Genomic DNA, 17,684 nt, shown 5'->3' with positions numbered 1-17,684 from the left:
CATTTTACCCAATCATTTAAGCTCCAGCACAATGTCTTTACAGTGTATCTTTTTTATTCATATGAATTATGTCTTTCAGGATATAAGTGGGAAATCACAATAAATTCTTAGAAATTATAGTTTTTCATTCATTATTGTGGATTTCTGTGTTGCATAGGATAATACCAATGTTTGTCCCTGTCACCCAATTTAACAATAAAATTACAGTCAACATATCCATTTGAAAGCAGAGAGGTTAGTGAAGGCAGTTGACCTTCTCCACGTACTGTGCTATCACACAATCGGGAGAATAATGTGACAGATATTTAATGAAGCCTAAATAGACACTCTGAAGATTGGCCTTGTCTGTCATTGGCTGAACAAGATTTAAAAAATTGCCTGAAGCCTCGTCAAACAATTAAGCCAGGCAGGATCTAAAAGAGGAGTCTCTTTTCATGTGACTTTCAGAATAATGCAGCTGTAAACTGCTAAAAGTTCATTGAAAATTGCCAGAGACACTTCAAAATTCCTGGCAACTGGTTTTAAAATCTGAAGTTCTTTTCTAAGTAAAATAAATCTGTTTGCCTTTTTGACATATTAAATGCATTATGCCATGATACAAGGGAACATTGACTATGGCCTAATTTGAAGAAAATCCAAAAGATAATGTCTATGTCCTTGCGAGATGTATTCTCTTTAGATGAAATTCTCTCCAGTGCCAGGGCCTTTGTCTCACTTAAGCACCACATTAAAGACTTAAGACCCAACCAGCACATAAATATTCCCATCAAAAGTGCAGTTTGATGGGACTACATATGTGCTTAAAATTATTCATGAGCATATACATGCATTTTGCTGGATCGGGCCTATAATTGGAGCATCAGTGGGCTGGGGGAAAGCGTTTTCACTGAGGTGAATGTCAACCTTTTAAGATGAACTGGTATAAGGTAACCTATATCTGTCTATAATTTAATTAAAACTGCAATAGCTTTATAGAGAAGACATTGTCTAGAGCCCATTTCTATATCACTGTGAAAATGCAGCTACCTGATTAAATAAATGATTGATTGATTAATTGATTTATGGCAGCGGGCGGCCCCAGGCTTCAGAGTGGCTGAGGACAGAGGATTTTCACCTTCCCATCATTCTGGGTCATGGCACGCTCAGCGTACTCTCTCGCAGAGCCAAGAAACCAGAATCTATTCCCAAACCCAGGTATTCTGGCTGTCATCTGACCAGTCTTGAATTGTGATGTTTAATGCATACTAAGATTTGCTCCCAGAAGAGCCGTGGAGAACACATTTAAATCTATAATAAATTGCTATTACAGAATTAAAAAAATACATCTGATACATTTTAATTTAGTGTACCTTATGCACTGTAGGCCAAATCCTGCTCACTTTACTTACACAAGTAGTCCCATGAATTGCAGTGGCATTGTCACATGACCAAAGTCCTGTATGAACATTGCACATTGGAGAGAGGGATAAATAAGTTTGGTCCAGTTAGCTCCCTTTAAAGCTGTTGATTATTTACATCTTTTGATCAGAAATGCACTTATTGCTAAATACTGTATTTCAGTTAGCAAATGAAATACTTTTTGTCAAGCCCTTCTTTTGTGATCCAAGCACACTTTAAAAAAAAAAGTCAGTACATTTCATTATGGGAACAAAATTAACCAAGTTAATCTATTCTGTCGATAAAATGAATGTGTTCAAAGTATCAACAAAGTTCTTGATGAAATGTAAATATCCTGTGTTAACAGGAACAGGACAAGTAGATTTCATACAGATATAATTAACACCAATGAGGCTCAGCCTGATGTAGCATAACTAATCATTTTCTTATAAGGACACTATTCAGATTTTAGATATCAAAATTCCATTCCCTTAACTACTCCTTTCTTCTGATTTACCCTAACACCCTTCCTTTTCCTGCTAAAATGCTACTGGGTTGAGTTATTGCAAGAGAAAACAATAACTGCTACATCTTCTGTAGACATCACACAAGCAAACTTGTGAACAAGTGTTGTGGTATAGACATAGCAAGCACTTACAGATTTGTTTGTTAGTCACACAGGACATAGCAGTTATGCTTTTTTTAATACAAAATAATTTCATTGCAGTCGTGCAATCAATGAAATAAACTTATAGGCTCTACTTTTAACAATTCCTATCTTATATGTCTTTTCAAATAACATTCCTGCCAGTCCTTCTTATTCCCTTTTACATTTACTAACAATATTAGAAAGAGAAGGGACTGCCATTATTTTATTATCACTTATTTTTTTTATCATTTAACATGGCTTAAAGTAACCATTACCAGCATGAAACAATCTATTAAATACTGTACAATTCCTAGTATGTAAATAAATAGTTCTCATGATGGGCTAAAGCCGACACTAGATGAATTACAAAAGGTACCATATATTGGCCCGATACTCCACTGCCTTGCATCTATGTCATCATTTATATCTGTTCAAAGAGGATATAAAACCCTGCCAAATCAAAATAGTAGCACTGACAACACATGATGGAATGGGAGAATCTGACCCTTTGTTTCCATGTAGATTTGCTGGAGATATCTTTCTGAAAAGTTGTTGTTTCTAAATAGTCCCATAACAGACTGTATGTGATAAAATTTCAGTTTATTTGTATCATTTTGCATTTGATGTTGTTTAATTCTTTTGATGCCATTCGTGTTAGAGGCCATTAAATGTATAGTATCACCTACCATTATTTTAGTCATTCTTAATTTTTTTGAAAATGTGCATGTTCCATTTATAAGCAATTTGAGTCATTACAGCTGTCTTCTAAATATTTTGTAATATTCTAAAATTAATGAAGTCAAGGGTCAATCCCAGATTTTGGTCTAATTTACATTGGTGTAACCCTGTAGTAACTTCAATGTGTAGCTCAGAATCTGACCCTCGCTGTAATAATGTTTGTTTCCTATTAATTTAGCTGTAGCCATAAAATGCAGTTGTGATGGTTCAATTTGACTATATATCTATATCTATATATATAGTCAAATTGAACCATCACAACTGTATTATATATATATTCATTTAAATTTCTATTAGAAATATAATTTTCAGCCTTAAATGTGTGTGTTTGTATTAATGAGCAAATCTCCAAAGGTCTGAGCTTGAGTTTCAGTAAGCATCCAGAACTGTAACTATTACCATTTCTTTTAGCACCAGGGGCTTAGTGGTACTAGTACATTCCTTTAATATTTGGTATTGTAACCAGCCTGCTGGTTTAGCAGAAGAATCTTTATATTATTTATAAGAGACACAGAGTAAAGAATTTGTAGAAGGTGAAGTAGTTCCCATCCAAAAATTGCTAAACTCATGAGATAACAGTGGAGTCAACAACAAACCACATTTCAGGAGTTTACTTTTCCATTAAATTCTCTGTACTGTTGTCTAGCAGAAATATTAATGTGTGTATTGTTGTCATTATAGTCATATGATAAAACAGTAACTGTAGAAGCAAGCTCCAGTTGTCATTTATGCCAAATGAAGGGGGCTCACTAGTGAAATCCAGGTCTTTTCTTTAGTTGCTAAATATAGAAGTAGGAGTCTAACTTTTAGTTCATAATTTTGTAAAAATTGTCCATTAAATGCTTTATCTTTGCACACAGTAGGCTCTTTTCCACTCTCTGTGAAGATCGACAAGTAAAATTTCAACTATCTCACCCCCCTAGTAGTATATTTGACTGACAGCCTTCCTTCTGAACTGAGTTATTTAACTATAAGTCCCGAAGCTTGCTCAAGACTAAAGATGCGGACAGGTGTCTAGAATCTGAAGGGCTTTCATGTATATATAAAGTCATGACTGCAGTACTTTTTTATTCAGATATTCAGTTCCTGGGAGTAAGATAAAGTTTTAATCCTTGAACGTAGTGTGCGCAACTTCAAAAATTAAATACAGATGTCTTTTTGGTCTTCTTAATTTTTTTACTCCTTTTAAATGTAATCTGAGTTCTGAAAGTGTCTCCAACAAAAATAAATCACAAACAAACAAACTTCAGAAAAATCCAGATGAAGCATCCAAAAGTCTGTTTACCTGTGCTAAGGTGCTGATGTAAAGATAGGCACATCACTATTTTACAATAAAGATTAAAATAACCAAACCCAGGAAGTGCTATCATTGAATGTAAAATACCTTCTAAACACTGTTAATCTGACTAATTTCAAGATGGAAAATGGTTAAATTTTATTTAAGTGTGGGCAGTTCTTTGTGTTGGTTGCTATTTTATTAAGATCAGTTCACATATCTCTAATAGTAATAATTTGTTAAATGTATACAATCTTTAAAGTACAGAACTAAGGCTCATTCTTTATTACAGTGTAGCCTTGATGCTTGCATCCTATAATGTAGGCAAAGGGGAAAGCACATCTATGACAAGGAGATTCTTGGGTATCCCAATAAGGAAGTTGAATTATTTAGAAACTCATGACTTTACAGTAATCTTTAACTGTTTGCTGTGGTCCCCACTGCTAGCTTTGAAATTAAATGAAGTCGACAGGACTTTTTGTGTGATGTAATATTGAAATGACACAGAGAAGAAGGATATATCAAATTATAGCTATCATTTTGGCACTAAAACCTTGTTCTCTTCCTAGAAGAAAATGAAGAAGTATTGCTGTACTGTTGCGATGTTTTATTTTGGGCTTTCTTCACTGAAGTTTCTGTATGTTGCTGCAGTAAGATCTAGTTCATCTCTGCCCTTTAGGGAAATAAAAAATGCTTGTTTCATGTGACTAGAAAATGTAAATTCAACCCAAGCAGTCTGATTGACTAAATGTTAAGCTTGTATGTTGATAACCTAGTTTCAACTCTTTCGTGTCCAACATGATCTAATAATTGCTGATGCAGAAATTGCTGTGGAAGTACATTTTATTAGTTACCTTGTTCACCATATTGAAATAGAGATTTAGGGACTGGTACCAGAATACAGATGTAGTTTAAAGATGTCTGTCATTGGAGGACACTGGGAAAGAGAACTAGCAGCAGCACTCAGTTCTGTTTTTCTTAGTTCATTTATCAGATGATGTGGTTCACATTCAGAGGAATGGATTTTGCCAGTGCACCTGAATATGTGAAATGTGAGTGAAAACATTCAGCTTTTGCTTGGTCTGGATATTTCTACCTTTTCTTGCTAAAAATATCATAGCCAAGTCTCTACATTCTAAGTAAATTTCAGTCCTTTTATTGATACTCCAGGTATTTTTAAAGAAAGTAGTTGTTGGAGGTACAAGGTCTGACGATTTTATAAGCTTGAGTTAACAGGGTGGACCTTTTGTTGGATGACTTGAAAACTCCCAAAAATATTTTATTAACAGACTACATATTGCTCTTCATTTAGGGTGATCTCTAATAATGTCCAGGTGTGTGCTTAAATTATGTGTTCAAATATGTGTGTGTTTATGGGCACATCATTTAATAACAGTCCTTCAGTTTTCCAAACAGAAAGAGTCTGTATTCTTGCAAAATTCTATTGGAACCGAAACCTACTGTAGCATGAGCATACGTACTAATTTTTAAGAAGGCTTGTTTGGATCACAGGATTCTATGGTGCCTCTACATATAAATTAACATATCATCATATTTTTCAACTGGAACACTATTCTCCAAGCAGCACAAAACCCAAATGGTTTTTGATCAGTCACTGTAACCATTCCTAATGTGTTCCTCGCCATTGGGGAATAGGTGATGACAGAAGATTGGGGTCAGTTTGTTTTTTTCAGCTCCTCGATTAAACGAGATTTGTCATGTTGTTGATATTATCACATTTTATGTCCAGAGGTGGAGTAGAACAGCATGTTGGTTTACTTGTTGGTGTTGCAGGTAAAATGAGAGAGGTGTTCTATGGGTTCTGGTCTGTGCAAGTACTTTAGGGTTGAGTTTATCTACTGACCTGGAGTTTGGAATAGAACAACATATGTCCCACACCTGACTTCTGTAGCCACATGTTAGGGATTAAATTTCCCACTTTATTGCATATCCATGTTAAAAGATGTCTAAGTTTTGCATTTGGAAGAAAAATGTCACTAAACATCAAATAAGTGCCTGTTGTCTGCATTAGATATTAGTCAAAATAATCTCTGCTCATTAAATATTTAAATTCTAGCTAACACATCTCATGCAGCAAAAAACATGGAAGGCAAAGATGCTAGCCCAAGTGCCAAATGCTGCCATGCCTTTTAGAACAGTAGACTATAGCCATTGTTCCTTTCTGAGAGGTATATGAAACGGTACTACAGTACTTTGAAAAATGCATTTATTATTTTATTGCAGTGTTTTGAAAGGCTTATTATTTAGCTGCATATAACATCAGCAAAATGAATAATGAACCCTATTATGTCTGACGTCTTGTTCTTCATGCTTTGCCTCACACCTTGTTACCTTTTCTTACAGCTGTTTTATTCATTAGATTAGGTCTTGTCATCATCATACTCACACAACAGGAAATCAATAATTAATTATGGATAGGTAAAGTGATGCCTGACTGATTTCCTGAAACCTTCCTCTGCCACAGCATATAAGGCAGTTGAGCACAGCTATCTAGCAGTTTTTCACTTAGATGGATTTTCAAAGTTATTGATACATCAGAGACTGATTGTGTATCCTTCACAACTAACCTCAGGAGCTCAGATTTAAAATAATGCCCACAGTGGTTACTTCTGTTTCATATGGCTGATGACACTAGTAAAAGAGTGTTTGAAAGAAAGAGAACTGGACAAAATCATTTGAGATACAGTGAAAGAAAAAAACGTGGCCAACTATCTCAACAGGGCTTAGAATCTGAGGCTCTGCAATAATAATTTCAAAAGCAAGACACAGAAAATGCATTAATAATTCTTGAGGTATGGGATGTTGACATTCTGAGAATTAATGAATCTTGCTTTCAGAGTCTTGAAGATAGAGGCTGGGAGCACTAAATCCTATATAGAAATGAAAGAAGTAAACTACTGATTTTGAAGATGTCACTTTATCAGAGAAATAGCCTGCCTAGTGCTTATTAATCCTTATTCAGTTCCAGTTTTGCTATAGTAAATGATTGTATGACCTAGGAATCTTTTTCGCCCTTCCTTCCTTAATATAAATTCCCATTACCAGATTCTTAAAGAGGCTGACATTTCTGTGATGTGTAGAAACTGCACATTTATAAATGTTATTTGTTTATTTAACTTCACGTTGGGAATTTCTGGCTGAATAACAACCACAGGATGGAGTCAATTGTGTATAGTCAGAGCGTAGAATGGAAATATTGTTGTGCAAAGTTTATACATTCCTTTTCAGGAATGCTTGAGTTAGATTGTACCTTTAAAACGTAGCCCTCAAGGTCAGAGAGTCTGACTGACTTAGAGAGAACTCCTTATCGGGCTTTAGAGAAATGCAGACTACAGCAACAGCTCAGTCACCCATTTACAGAGTGTACTGCTCACTCCCCACAACGCTGCCAGCTATGCTGATTGGTACACAGGGGCAGATTAAGAGAGCACACCACCATCATCCCAACACTTTGGGTAGGCATGCCGGGGGCAGTGTCTGTGCTCCCCAATTACAGGTGTGTGAAAGGAGAACCAGGGGAAAGTTTTTGTGCCACTCTCCCACACTGGCATATCTGCCCGGGGCAGTCATAGGTGTGGCCCATAACATTTTTGTTGCAAGTAACAGGAAATACATTCTTCTTTTTGTTCTGACCACTACAGTCATGCTCTCATAAATATAGCGTTAAAAACTCTTGCAATTAATTAACAGATTTACATATATTTAGTGTTTTTCTGAAACCCAAGTTCCTGGAGTAATGATATTAAGTAGGAATCTCAGCTTTCATTCTTTTTAAAAGTATGTTTTCAGCCCTCATGATTGCAAAGAAAAGCTGGAGAACATAAATCCTAAAGTCTCAAAAACAAAAAGGCAAAGAAACAACCCCACATGTATTAATTTTTAAATCTGATTATTTTGGGGGAGTGACATGATTTTTGGACAATTGGGGTTGGCAGACCTGCAGATATTCCCCTCCGTACTCTGAAGTCAGTTTCTCTAGATTTATATTGACATAATGTAATGCAGCATCTGGCCCAAAGTAGTTAACCAAAAAATGAACTACAAGTGTCCAAATTGGGAGCATTTCAAATCTTTCTGAATGCTTCCTATTGCTCTTTTCAATAACAAATCTTGAGTTCTCATTTTGATATTAAACGACAAAATCCTGGGAATAAAAATCCTCTATGTATCTTTTATAATTGTCTCTCATTTTACCCCAAGCATTTGAAAATACAAAGCCATTTCTTCAGAGTATCTCATATAACAGGTCAATATAACGAGCTTAAGGATGCTCTACTACTTCTGTGTTTCTGTTGAGACAATACAAACAGATCAATAAATGTTCATCCTTCTTGGACCTTAGGACTTTTCCTTCTGAATATGAGAAGTTTAAGAATGACTTCATTGTATTAATATGACCAGCTTATTGAAAATGATGACATTTATATTTTTTAAATGGTACATTCATTTTTTAAATGGTACATTCTTTAACTACGGAATGCAGGGAATCACAATTTCCATCTGACATCATTATCTTTAATTGATATTTAGTGGGGTCTCAAAGATATTAGATACTAATGATAAAGATGTCCAGAATTGTATCAGTCTGATGAGACTTGACTTTGACAACAAAGCTTCAGCATGAAAAAGATGCAGCACCAACAACTGAGAGCAATTTCCTGCTGAGTTCCAAAGTAAGCTCAGTCAACATAATGCCCTTGTTTGTTACGGTATCATATACCCTATCACTTTCTATTTCTAACATCAGCTTGCTGGGTGTAGTTCTTTCATAGGTGCTTACCCTGGTATTTTACCATATTATATCATTACAGGAAATGTCATATTTATAATTAATAAGATGACAATAGCAAAATGCTAGCTCGTAGGCACAGAAGAGGAACGAGAAGAAGGTTCCAATCCTGCTTTGTTGAATGGCAAAACTCCTGTTGATTCCAGGCAGAACAGTATTGGGCCTGAAGGAGGAAATAGAATGTTAGAAAGTTTTAAAATATATATTTTGTAAATAGTTTCTATCTCAGTAATTTCATAGTATGATGTTTGTTGTCATTACTTCTTCTCTTCTGTACCGGGACACCACAGGAGTTGGTGTCTTTCTTTCTGACAAACACTTTGGTAATTCTGAAGGCAGTAATCAGAGTACAGGCCCCAATAAGAGTCGAATATCTGCATATTCATTGCAATTATTGAAAACCCTACACTTTTATGCAAATCACTCACCTGATTGGCTAATGATTATCAACTAGTCATAGGACAGGGATTTTTACACTGCAAGACTATTAAGAAATAACTAAGAAGTGATTATACTAGTATGAACCTTTAAACTAATCAGGGCCAGGAAACGGCACAACTTGCAAAAATGGTAGATTTCTGCCAGTAAATAAGCAGCATCTCTTCCTTCTGATCAGCTGAAATAACTACATTCTGATTTTGATTAAGCCGCTTAGAATACAGTTTGCTGAAATAGTATGGGATTCTCAGAGATATGCTTCCATGTGTAAATTTTACAGAAGTATTATATGAATATTCTCAAAACAAAAGCCAGTCAGCATTGCCCAGTGGTGTGATGTCATTTTTGGGAGGATGTTATTAGATGTTATAATAATATTTTACTTTGGGAGGTGAACGGAAATTAGACATTGAAATCTCAGCAAGGAAAGTTAAGAGACGGTACTTGAGATTAAACTTGAGTAGAATCTTTAACTTCTGTACAATCAAACTAAACTGAGTTCTAAAACCATGTTGTGTGGATTTTGCTGCTAATTGATTCTAATAGCAGCAGTGTGGTCTAGTAGGTCGGGCACTGGACTTAAAGTCAGGAGAACTTGGTTCTGTTGTTAATGTTGCTAAGTGTTGCTAGTGCTGCAATGTTGTTAATGCTGCTAGTGCCACTGCTCTTGGAGCTGTGATGGTATCTGCACTAGCAGAGAGCGCAGCGCATTGATTCAGCAGACCTTGATGTTACTCATACAGAAAGACCACAAGCTCTGTTCTGTGGTGAAAAGCATAGTCAGGTTTATTGTTGACAAAGCATGGTACTTTTGCCCCATGGGAGTTACAGGTACACTAACACATGTGTGCTCACGACAAGGTACCAGTTTGATCAACATAACATGATGCTGTCCTCTAGGCCAGTACAAAGCTGCCCCTCCTATGTCTTCTCCTATTATACATTGATAGAAACACGATACATTTTACATTCCATATGTTGTTAGTTACCATCCTTCTATCTTGTACCTGCTAGTTCAAATGAAACAACCTCATCCACTATCCTGTCATTCCATCCATATCTTATGAGAGGTCAGTGTTTTTCTTATACCCACTCTTGGGGAATTTGTTTATGTAGTTACTTGAGAGCTGTGAGTGCTTCTGTACCATCCCCTCAGGTCAGGAATATGCTGACTTGGTTGGCTAATACCTAGTGTGTTGCTATTTTGCCAAGACCAGGACCACTCTGGTTGACAGCCTTCGGTTCATACTGTTAGTTATGCCTAGGGCTCCAGCAAGGCCTACAGGTTCTATTCAGCTCCACGACTGGTCTGCTCTTTGTCCTTGGGAAAATCATTTTCTCCCTCTTCCATCTTGCCCTTTGTCCTGTCTATTTAGATTGTAAGCTCCTCTTGGCAGGCAGGGACTATCTTTCACTATGTTTGTACAGTACATACTAAAATCAGGATTGAGTCAGGTGTGGGAAGGGGGCCAGCTCAGGCTGAAGTAGCTGGGTTTATATACCCTCTCCCTGACCGGGACGTATCTTTGAAAGATAACAAGAACTAAAGAAGCTGAAACAGGCATTTGACATAGTCTTTTAATCTTACGTATAGTACATGAATACACCTAATACCAGACAAAATAATCACCTGCTGCGGATCAGAGGAGAATGATTGAATCTCGTAATGACTCAGTGCTGAGCAGAGAGATGACATACTGGCACAAGCGTGAAGCCTATGAAAAATGATTAGTTCTAAACTCTTGTTCTGTTTTTCTCCACAACTGTTATGCGTAGCTCTCCACTTAAAAGTTACTCGCTGCCAGATTCCTGACAACACATAACTGAATATATGCCAGTGTTGATCTAGTTGCAATAAATACATGCCTTCTCCTGGGGCCTTCATATTGCTTAGGAAAAATAGATAGTCATTATAGGCATAATCAGAATATAGTGCAAAATGTGGAACCTCTGAACAGCTGCTGAGGGCTGATATGACATTACCCTACTTTGGTTATTTGTGATTTCTTTAGGTGCACAGTTGCTACCTGTTAACTAACTGTTGGCAGTTAACAATGGCATCCCCTCTATAACAGAATTACACTGATTTTCTTTCCAGTTTATCAAATCTTTTTGTCCTATTTTTCCTTTGGTACATCAGGCTGATGGCAGATTGGTTTCTGAAAAACACTTGCACACAGACTTTGCTTTTGAAGATAGCACTTATTCTCTTTAGGAGACCCTTATATACTGTACCTTTAAGTATCCAAATCAATTTAATTAAATGTCATTATAGGCACTGGAGCTGAAACAAACTAATGAAAGCAAGCAGCACGTCAGGTGGTATTTATTTCTGCATTAAATTCAACACACTCCCTTTTGGCTCTTAAAAATTAGTTGAAATATTTAACATTAATAGCTTCTAGAATTGTTGATGGGAATAGTTTTAATGAATTTGTTAGAAACTGTTTACCTTAAAAATGGAAAGAAATTTCTTTTGTTGGAGCAGATGAGCGCTACGGATAGATTTTATTAAAAGTATTCAGCTTTTGGGGTATTATGGCGGCCTGTCAGACACATGCAAAAAATCTGTCAGAAAGCACTATTTGAACATTATCATCCAGTGACAGTGGTATCTACTGTAATCTGGCTAATCAAAAGCAATCTGAGCTCATAATAATATTTATAATTATATTAATGTTTGGGATAACTTTGTTTCACTGTACCAAAAATTGAAGCGCTCCAGTAAAACCAAGTGTGATGGTAGATTGATTTTGAATAAAGGAGTTGGGGGAGAGAGAGGGGGGCTGGTATAAGAGGCTCCTTATTATCTTTTTGCTCTGATATTGAAATGGTAAAACTTTTATTTTCATTTTCAGATAGACTAAAAAATGGACCAATTTTGTTAACAAAGGCTCTAACGTGTGTAGATATTGGACAACAGTTACATAGGACAGACTATAGGGACAGACCCTCATTTGGTGTAAATCTTCATAGCTCCACTGAAATCATTCAATAGAGTTGTGCCAGTTTACACTGGATGAGTATCTAGCCCATACTCTGTTAATTCTTTGCATTTACTTTTAGTGCCTTTATAGCTGAAGATTTTAATGTGCTCTACAAACATGCATGAATTATAACTCACAACACCCTGTGTGACAGAAGGTATTATAGTTCCTCATTCTGTTCTCATTTACCTCAGTGTAAATCAGAAGTAGCTCCATTGAGCAATGGATTTGCACTGAGTAAAACCAGTTTAAGTGAGAGGAGAATTGAGCCCAGTGTCTTTAACTGAGAGGCACACAGAGCGTAAGGGACAGAGTCCATGGCAGAGCCTAGAATGGGATCTCTTGACTCCCATTTATTTGCATTAGCCCCAAGTCCAGTCTTCCCCCATCAATCACATCTGTCTCCCAGAGCTCTAAGATTTTTCCCTTCTGTCTATTTATGCATTTATATTAAATCAAAGAGGAATTAAAAGCATTTGGGGCCTTGCAATCCTGGAGATTCTAAAAGTTCCACTGTCAACTGAAATTGCACTTTGAGTCTCAGATTCTAGTCTCTGAAGCACCTATAGGTGGAGCTGCTCTTAGCAGAGAGAAAAACAATGGGGGATAGAGGGGAATAAGTCCTGTACAACCAAGCTTCATATCTTCTGGCAGTCCAGCTACAACTAGATGTAACCCCTTCACTGCTGAGAACCACCGTAATGCCTGAAGAAACTTTTAGTGTTCTCTGAAGTGCCAAAGGAACTTCACCCAACTGGCTCCAGATGTCACTGCTATGGCGAGTTTGTGGTACTGTACAGGAGGGAGGGGTAACATTCACTTTCCAGTAGAATGCTAGAAGGATTCAGGGCCTCATCCTCCTTGATTGAACTAACCTCGTTATCTCTAGCTTGCTTCTTGCTTGCATATATAAACCTGCCCCTGGAAATTTCCACCACTTGCATCCGAAGAAGTGGGTATTCACCCACGAAAGCTCATGCTGCAAAACGTCTGTTAGTCTATAAGGTGCCACAAGATTCTTTGTTGCTTTTACAGAAGGATTCAGGTATGCGATGCAGTAAGCAAGCAGAAAGCTGCCATTTTTCCCTGCTCAGCTGAGAGCAACTTCAACCCCAGTTGTAGATACTTCAGAGAGATGTCATGATACAGGATGAACATGAAACAAAACGTGCCATTTTCAGCTGGCACAGAACATTTAAGATCCTAAAGCCTCTAGTATTGTTAATTGATTTTTAAATGGGATTAAATGAATTTTTTAAAAGGTTTGAAGAACAATTAGTACCTTCATTTTTTAATATTCATTGTCTCCATTTTATAGTGAGAATAACACTCTTCTCTGTCTATGTGTGTGAATGTGTGTGTGAGAGAGAAAGGAGGAGGTTAAAAACAATGGTCATGTAGAATTTCCCTGTGCTAAAAAACAAACAAAACAAAAACACCCTCCTGCTATTGCTATTTGAAAGTTTGTCTCCACAAGGATTAGAACTGTACTTACTAGTCATTTTCCAGCAGGCTTGTAGCCAGCATGGCTTTGGCACACTTTCAATGTGCAGTGTGGACAGGGATTTAAAAAACTAACAAAAACACCCATCATAGTAAAACCTGGGAAAAAACACTCCTTATAATAAAACTTGTTTTATGAAGCACCCACTTTTTTGAAGCTCTGCATAGTTTGGTTAAGGATCCTTCCACCATATCCCTCACAGAGATGGCGATAAGGAGGTTCTAACAAGGGCTGTATGCACCGCAATTTGTGTGCTCGTTGTACAGGTGGAAGCAGTCTCTGATCATTTCTAGCCCAATATAATTTCATTTGTTGACCCCTAGTTCTTGTGTTATGAACATTTCTAAGGAGTAAAGGAGTAAATAACACTGCCTTATTTACTTTCTCCATACCAGTCATGATTTTATAGACCTCTATCGTATCCCCCCTTAGTCGTCTCTTTTCCAAGCTCAAAAGTTGCAGTCTTGTTAATCTCTCCTCATAAGGCGGCCGTTCCATACCCTACTCATTTTTGTTGCCATTTTCTGAACCTTTTCTAATTCCAATATATCTGTTTTGAGATGGGGCAACCACATCTGCATGCAATATTCAAGATGTGGGCATACAATGGATTTATAAACACTTCTAAGTCATCTGCTTGCTGGAGATGATTGATTGGATTTAGAAAATTCTTTCTTATCATTGGTAATAAGGATTAACTGACATTTTCTAGTAATTCTTACTATTCTTTATTGGGTCTCTATTTTTCTCCCTACATTTTCTATATGGCCCTTCACTGCCTGGGGACATAGAGATCCTGTGAAGAGGCACAAACATCACTTTCCTATATGGACAAATGCTCTAGAGCTAGCCACTCCAATGAAAATAATGGACCCATCTTCAAAAGCTATGACCCAAATTTCACTCTTTTAATTTTCCTTTTAAACGTGTTGTAATTTCACAGTTGACACACAGCCACTTACCAATGCACTATGCAAACAACATAGAGGGAGGAGATGTGCATTCAGTGCTTTTAACTGTAACTTGAGTGTGTCTATTTCAAGTTATCAATATTATGTATAGCTAGAAATCTAATAAGCAAGCATCTTCTTTGCTTTTGCTGTTTAAAAAAGAAAAACAGCACCACTTTTCCTCAGCAGAGTGTTCTGAAAGTACAGGTGGTGGCAATTACTTTTCATATAGCAAAATAGCCAAATTAAGAGGGAAATTGGAGCCAGTTTTTAACAATGTTTTATAATATATATTTTTAATCACACTTATATGAGCCTTGCAAAATTCTTTTTGCCTCCTCACTTGGGACTTGACCCAATATTCATTGAGGTCAATGGGAGTTGGATCAGGTCCCTGGAAAGCATTTTTTTCAAGGGCTAAGTAAAGTGTTATCGTAGGAGTGACAAGTGGATTTTGTGCCCAAGTTGGTAAACTTACATTACAGATTTGGCACAAGATTTACAGATGATAAAGATATTTCATCAGTAAATATTTTGTGGCATCTGAAATAATATAATGGAGTCCAATATCAGAACTACAAATAGCCATTTTAGCTCTCATTATGCTTTCATGCTAGTTTAATTAATTAAGAAAAATGTTACTGTTTAGTATTTATGTTATGTTATGTTAGACCATAAAGCAGCTGTAGGCTCCCCAGTGGTTGACTCCTTAACAAATAAAGTCATTTTCAGTAATATGAACTTGAACAGCAGCTAACTTAGAAATGTTCATATCATTACACATTTCAATTTCAAATACAGAGGGCAACTTTTTCTGTGCACCCTAGAGAAAACAGTGCTGGGGAAAATGGGCATTATATTATAATAAAACACTATAAAGAACCTACTCTTGTTTCCCAGTTATGAACAAACAGCTGAGCAGTCTCAGTGTATTAACTAGACTAGAGGGTGTGTGAAATATTTATACAAAATTCAAAAGGCTTGAATGCTCATCTAGCCATTTAACATTTTCTTGCAAAATTAAAATGTTCTTTGGAATAGAACTGTTTTCGAGGAAAAAATGTTTACACTGTAAAAACAGACAAAATGTCATGCTTTTGCATATTTTCACAGCTGGCTTATCATTTGTATGACATTCCAGGAAAAGTAGTGGTGTGGAAAAGGGCAGAATGAAAACACCTAAAATTGTATTCAAATTCTACATAATTTTGCACAGCCCTAAAAGGGATTGTGTCTTTGTGTCTGTTGTAGGTGTTTTGGGGGATACATTGTAGTGTCTGGGGGGTTGTTTATACAGTGGGAAAATGTGCACTATGGAGGGTGGCATTATAAAATCCACTAACATGTTGTGCATTAATTGGTCCACGTGGACCCTAGTGGTGCACACTAATAATTCCCTAGTGTGATTTAACAGCATTATATCAGGGAACTTTCAGAGTGCTCCAACAGGATTTCCACAGACCAATTAATGTGCAACACATCAGTGCACTTTAGAAATCGCACCTCCCCGTGCTCCCATAGAGGACATTACCCTGTTGCGTGGACAGACCCTGAGCACCATCTTATATTTTGCAGCACTGAGCATAGTTGGCATGCTGTAATTAGGCAGAGTAAAGCAGCCTAGCATTGGAGAACAGAGTAGCCGTTGTGAGCTAATATGTAATTACTGTAACTGAGTATTCATAATAATTAGTGAAAACACTAATTAAATACAAATATTATTTACATTTAATGGAGTATTGTATATATGCATCTTTTTCACTGAAACCTGTCCCAATGTTTGATGTTGTCCTCATGCAGGATGGATGGTCACAGTATCACTTTGTAGCCTCATCTTCAACAATAGAGCGGGATCGGCAAAGACCATACTCTTCATCACGCACGCCCTCCATCTCACCAGTGCGCATGTCTCCTAATAATCGCTCAGGTAAGACCATGCTTCCAGGGCTGAAGTAAACAGAGAAGTAATCTAGTAATGTCATCTTTCCATTTTTAAGCACCATCAGTGGCATCTAGATGCATTATTAGTCATGATGGGAGCTTGTGGGAAATTTTTTCATTCTTATCAGTGTATCTTTGTATACAGGAATATTTTTTATTTGTGTCAATGCCTTGTAGAAATTTAAAGCAGACCGACTATTCAGGGTAATCTTTTACTGTGAGTGTCCATTCACTATTTTCCTTGTCCACTGCCAGTTAAGATTATCTGATTGGGAAAGTGAAAATTTCCCAGGCCATTGGGCCTACTGTTAGCATTGGGAAGATCCCCATCTCAGATGCCTCCAAGTAATTTGCTTTACTAGTCATAGAAACCACAAATTCATTTGTTATATATGTTTTATACTGTTAGACAGAACTTCAGCTAGTGTAAATCATCATAACTCCACTCCAGTCAATGGATCTACACCAACGTTCACCAACTGAGCATCTCGTTATGGATATATTTGCAGAAGGATTGACTGCAACGCTACATCTAATATCAATGCGGTGAACATATAAACTTCCATTAAATGCTATTTCATCCACTGTAGAATTATTTCTGTCTTACACAGAGGAATCGATTCAGTTTTCACATATAGAATTCAGGCCTCTTTTTCCTCCACTTATTCCAAGTTAAAATATGTCATTACTTTAAATGAAAGTAATCCTCCATAAAAATAAAGTCTTTTAAAATAAACACAATAAAATCCTATCAGCCTCTCACTTTGCATTTGACTGCTTGCTCTGTTAAGCCTCTGTCATTAAGAACATAAGAACGGCCATACTGGGTCAGAACACTGGTCCATCTAGCCCAGTAACCTGTTTTTCTGAAAGTGACTGGTGTCAGATGCTTCATAGGGAATGAACAGAACAGGGCAGTTTATCAAGTAGGACTGTTGTGCAGTCCCAGCTTCTGGCAGTCTGAAGTTTAGGAATACCCAGAGTGTGGGGTTGCATATAGCCCCTGATGAACCT

At 36.8% G+C, this 17,684-nt stretch overlaps 1 protein-coding gene across 3 annotated transcripts in view; it reads left to right on the top strand.

Annotated features, from left to right (window-relative positions):
- Positions 1–17,684, top strand: part of CTNND2 (catenin delta 2) — a 1,145,701-nt gene that overhangs the window by 1,107,003 nt on the left and 21,014 nt on the right. For 2 of the 3 annotated variants that reach the window (XM_039524144.1, XM_039524145.1), the window contains 2 exons: positions 1,069–1,194; positions 16,530–16,656. In XM_039524144.1, the coding sequence (XP_039380078.1) occupies positions 1,069–1,194; positions 16,530–16,656 (253 nt within the window). The remainder of the gene's footprint in view (positions 1–1,068; positions 1,195–16,529; positions 16,657–17,684) is intronic. The other variant, XM_039524146.1, reaches the window with a different exon arrangement.

This window comes from Mauremys reevesii, linkage group 2 (assembly GCF_016161935.1).
Source record: "Mauremys reevesii isolate NIE-2019 linkage group 2, ASM1616193v1, whole genome shotgun sequence".
Taxonomy (NCBI): Eukaryota; Metazoa; Chordata; order Testudines; family Geoemydidae; genus Mauremys; species Mauremys reevesii.
Note: the sequence above shows the minus strand (reverse complement) of the source record. Positions and strands in the feature narration are given on the sequence as shown.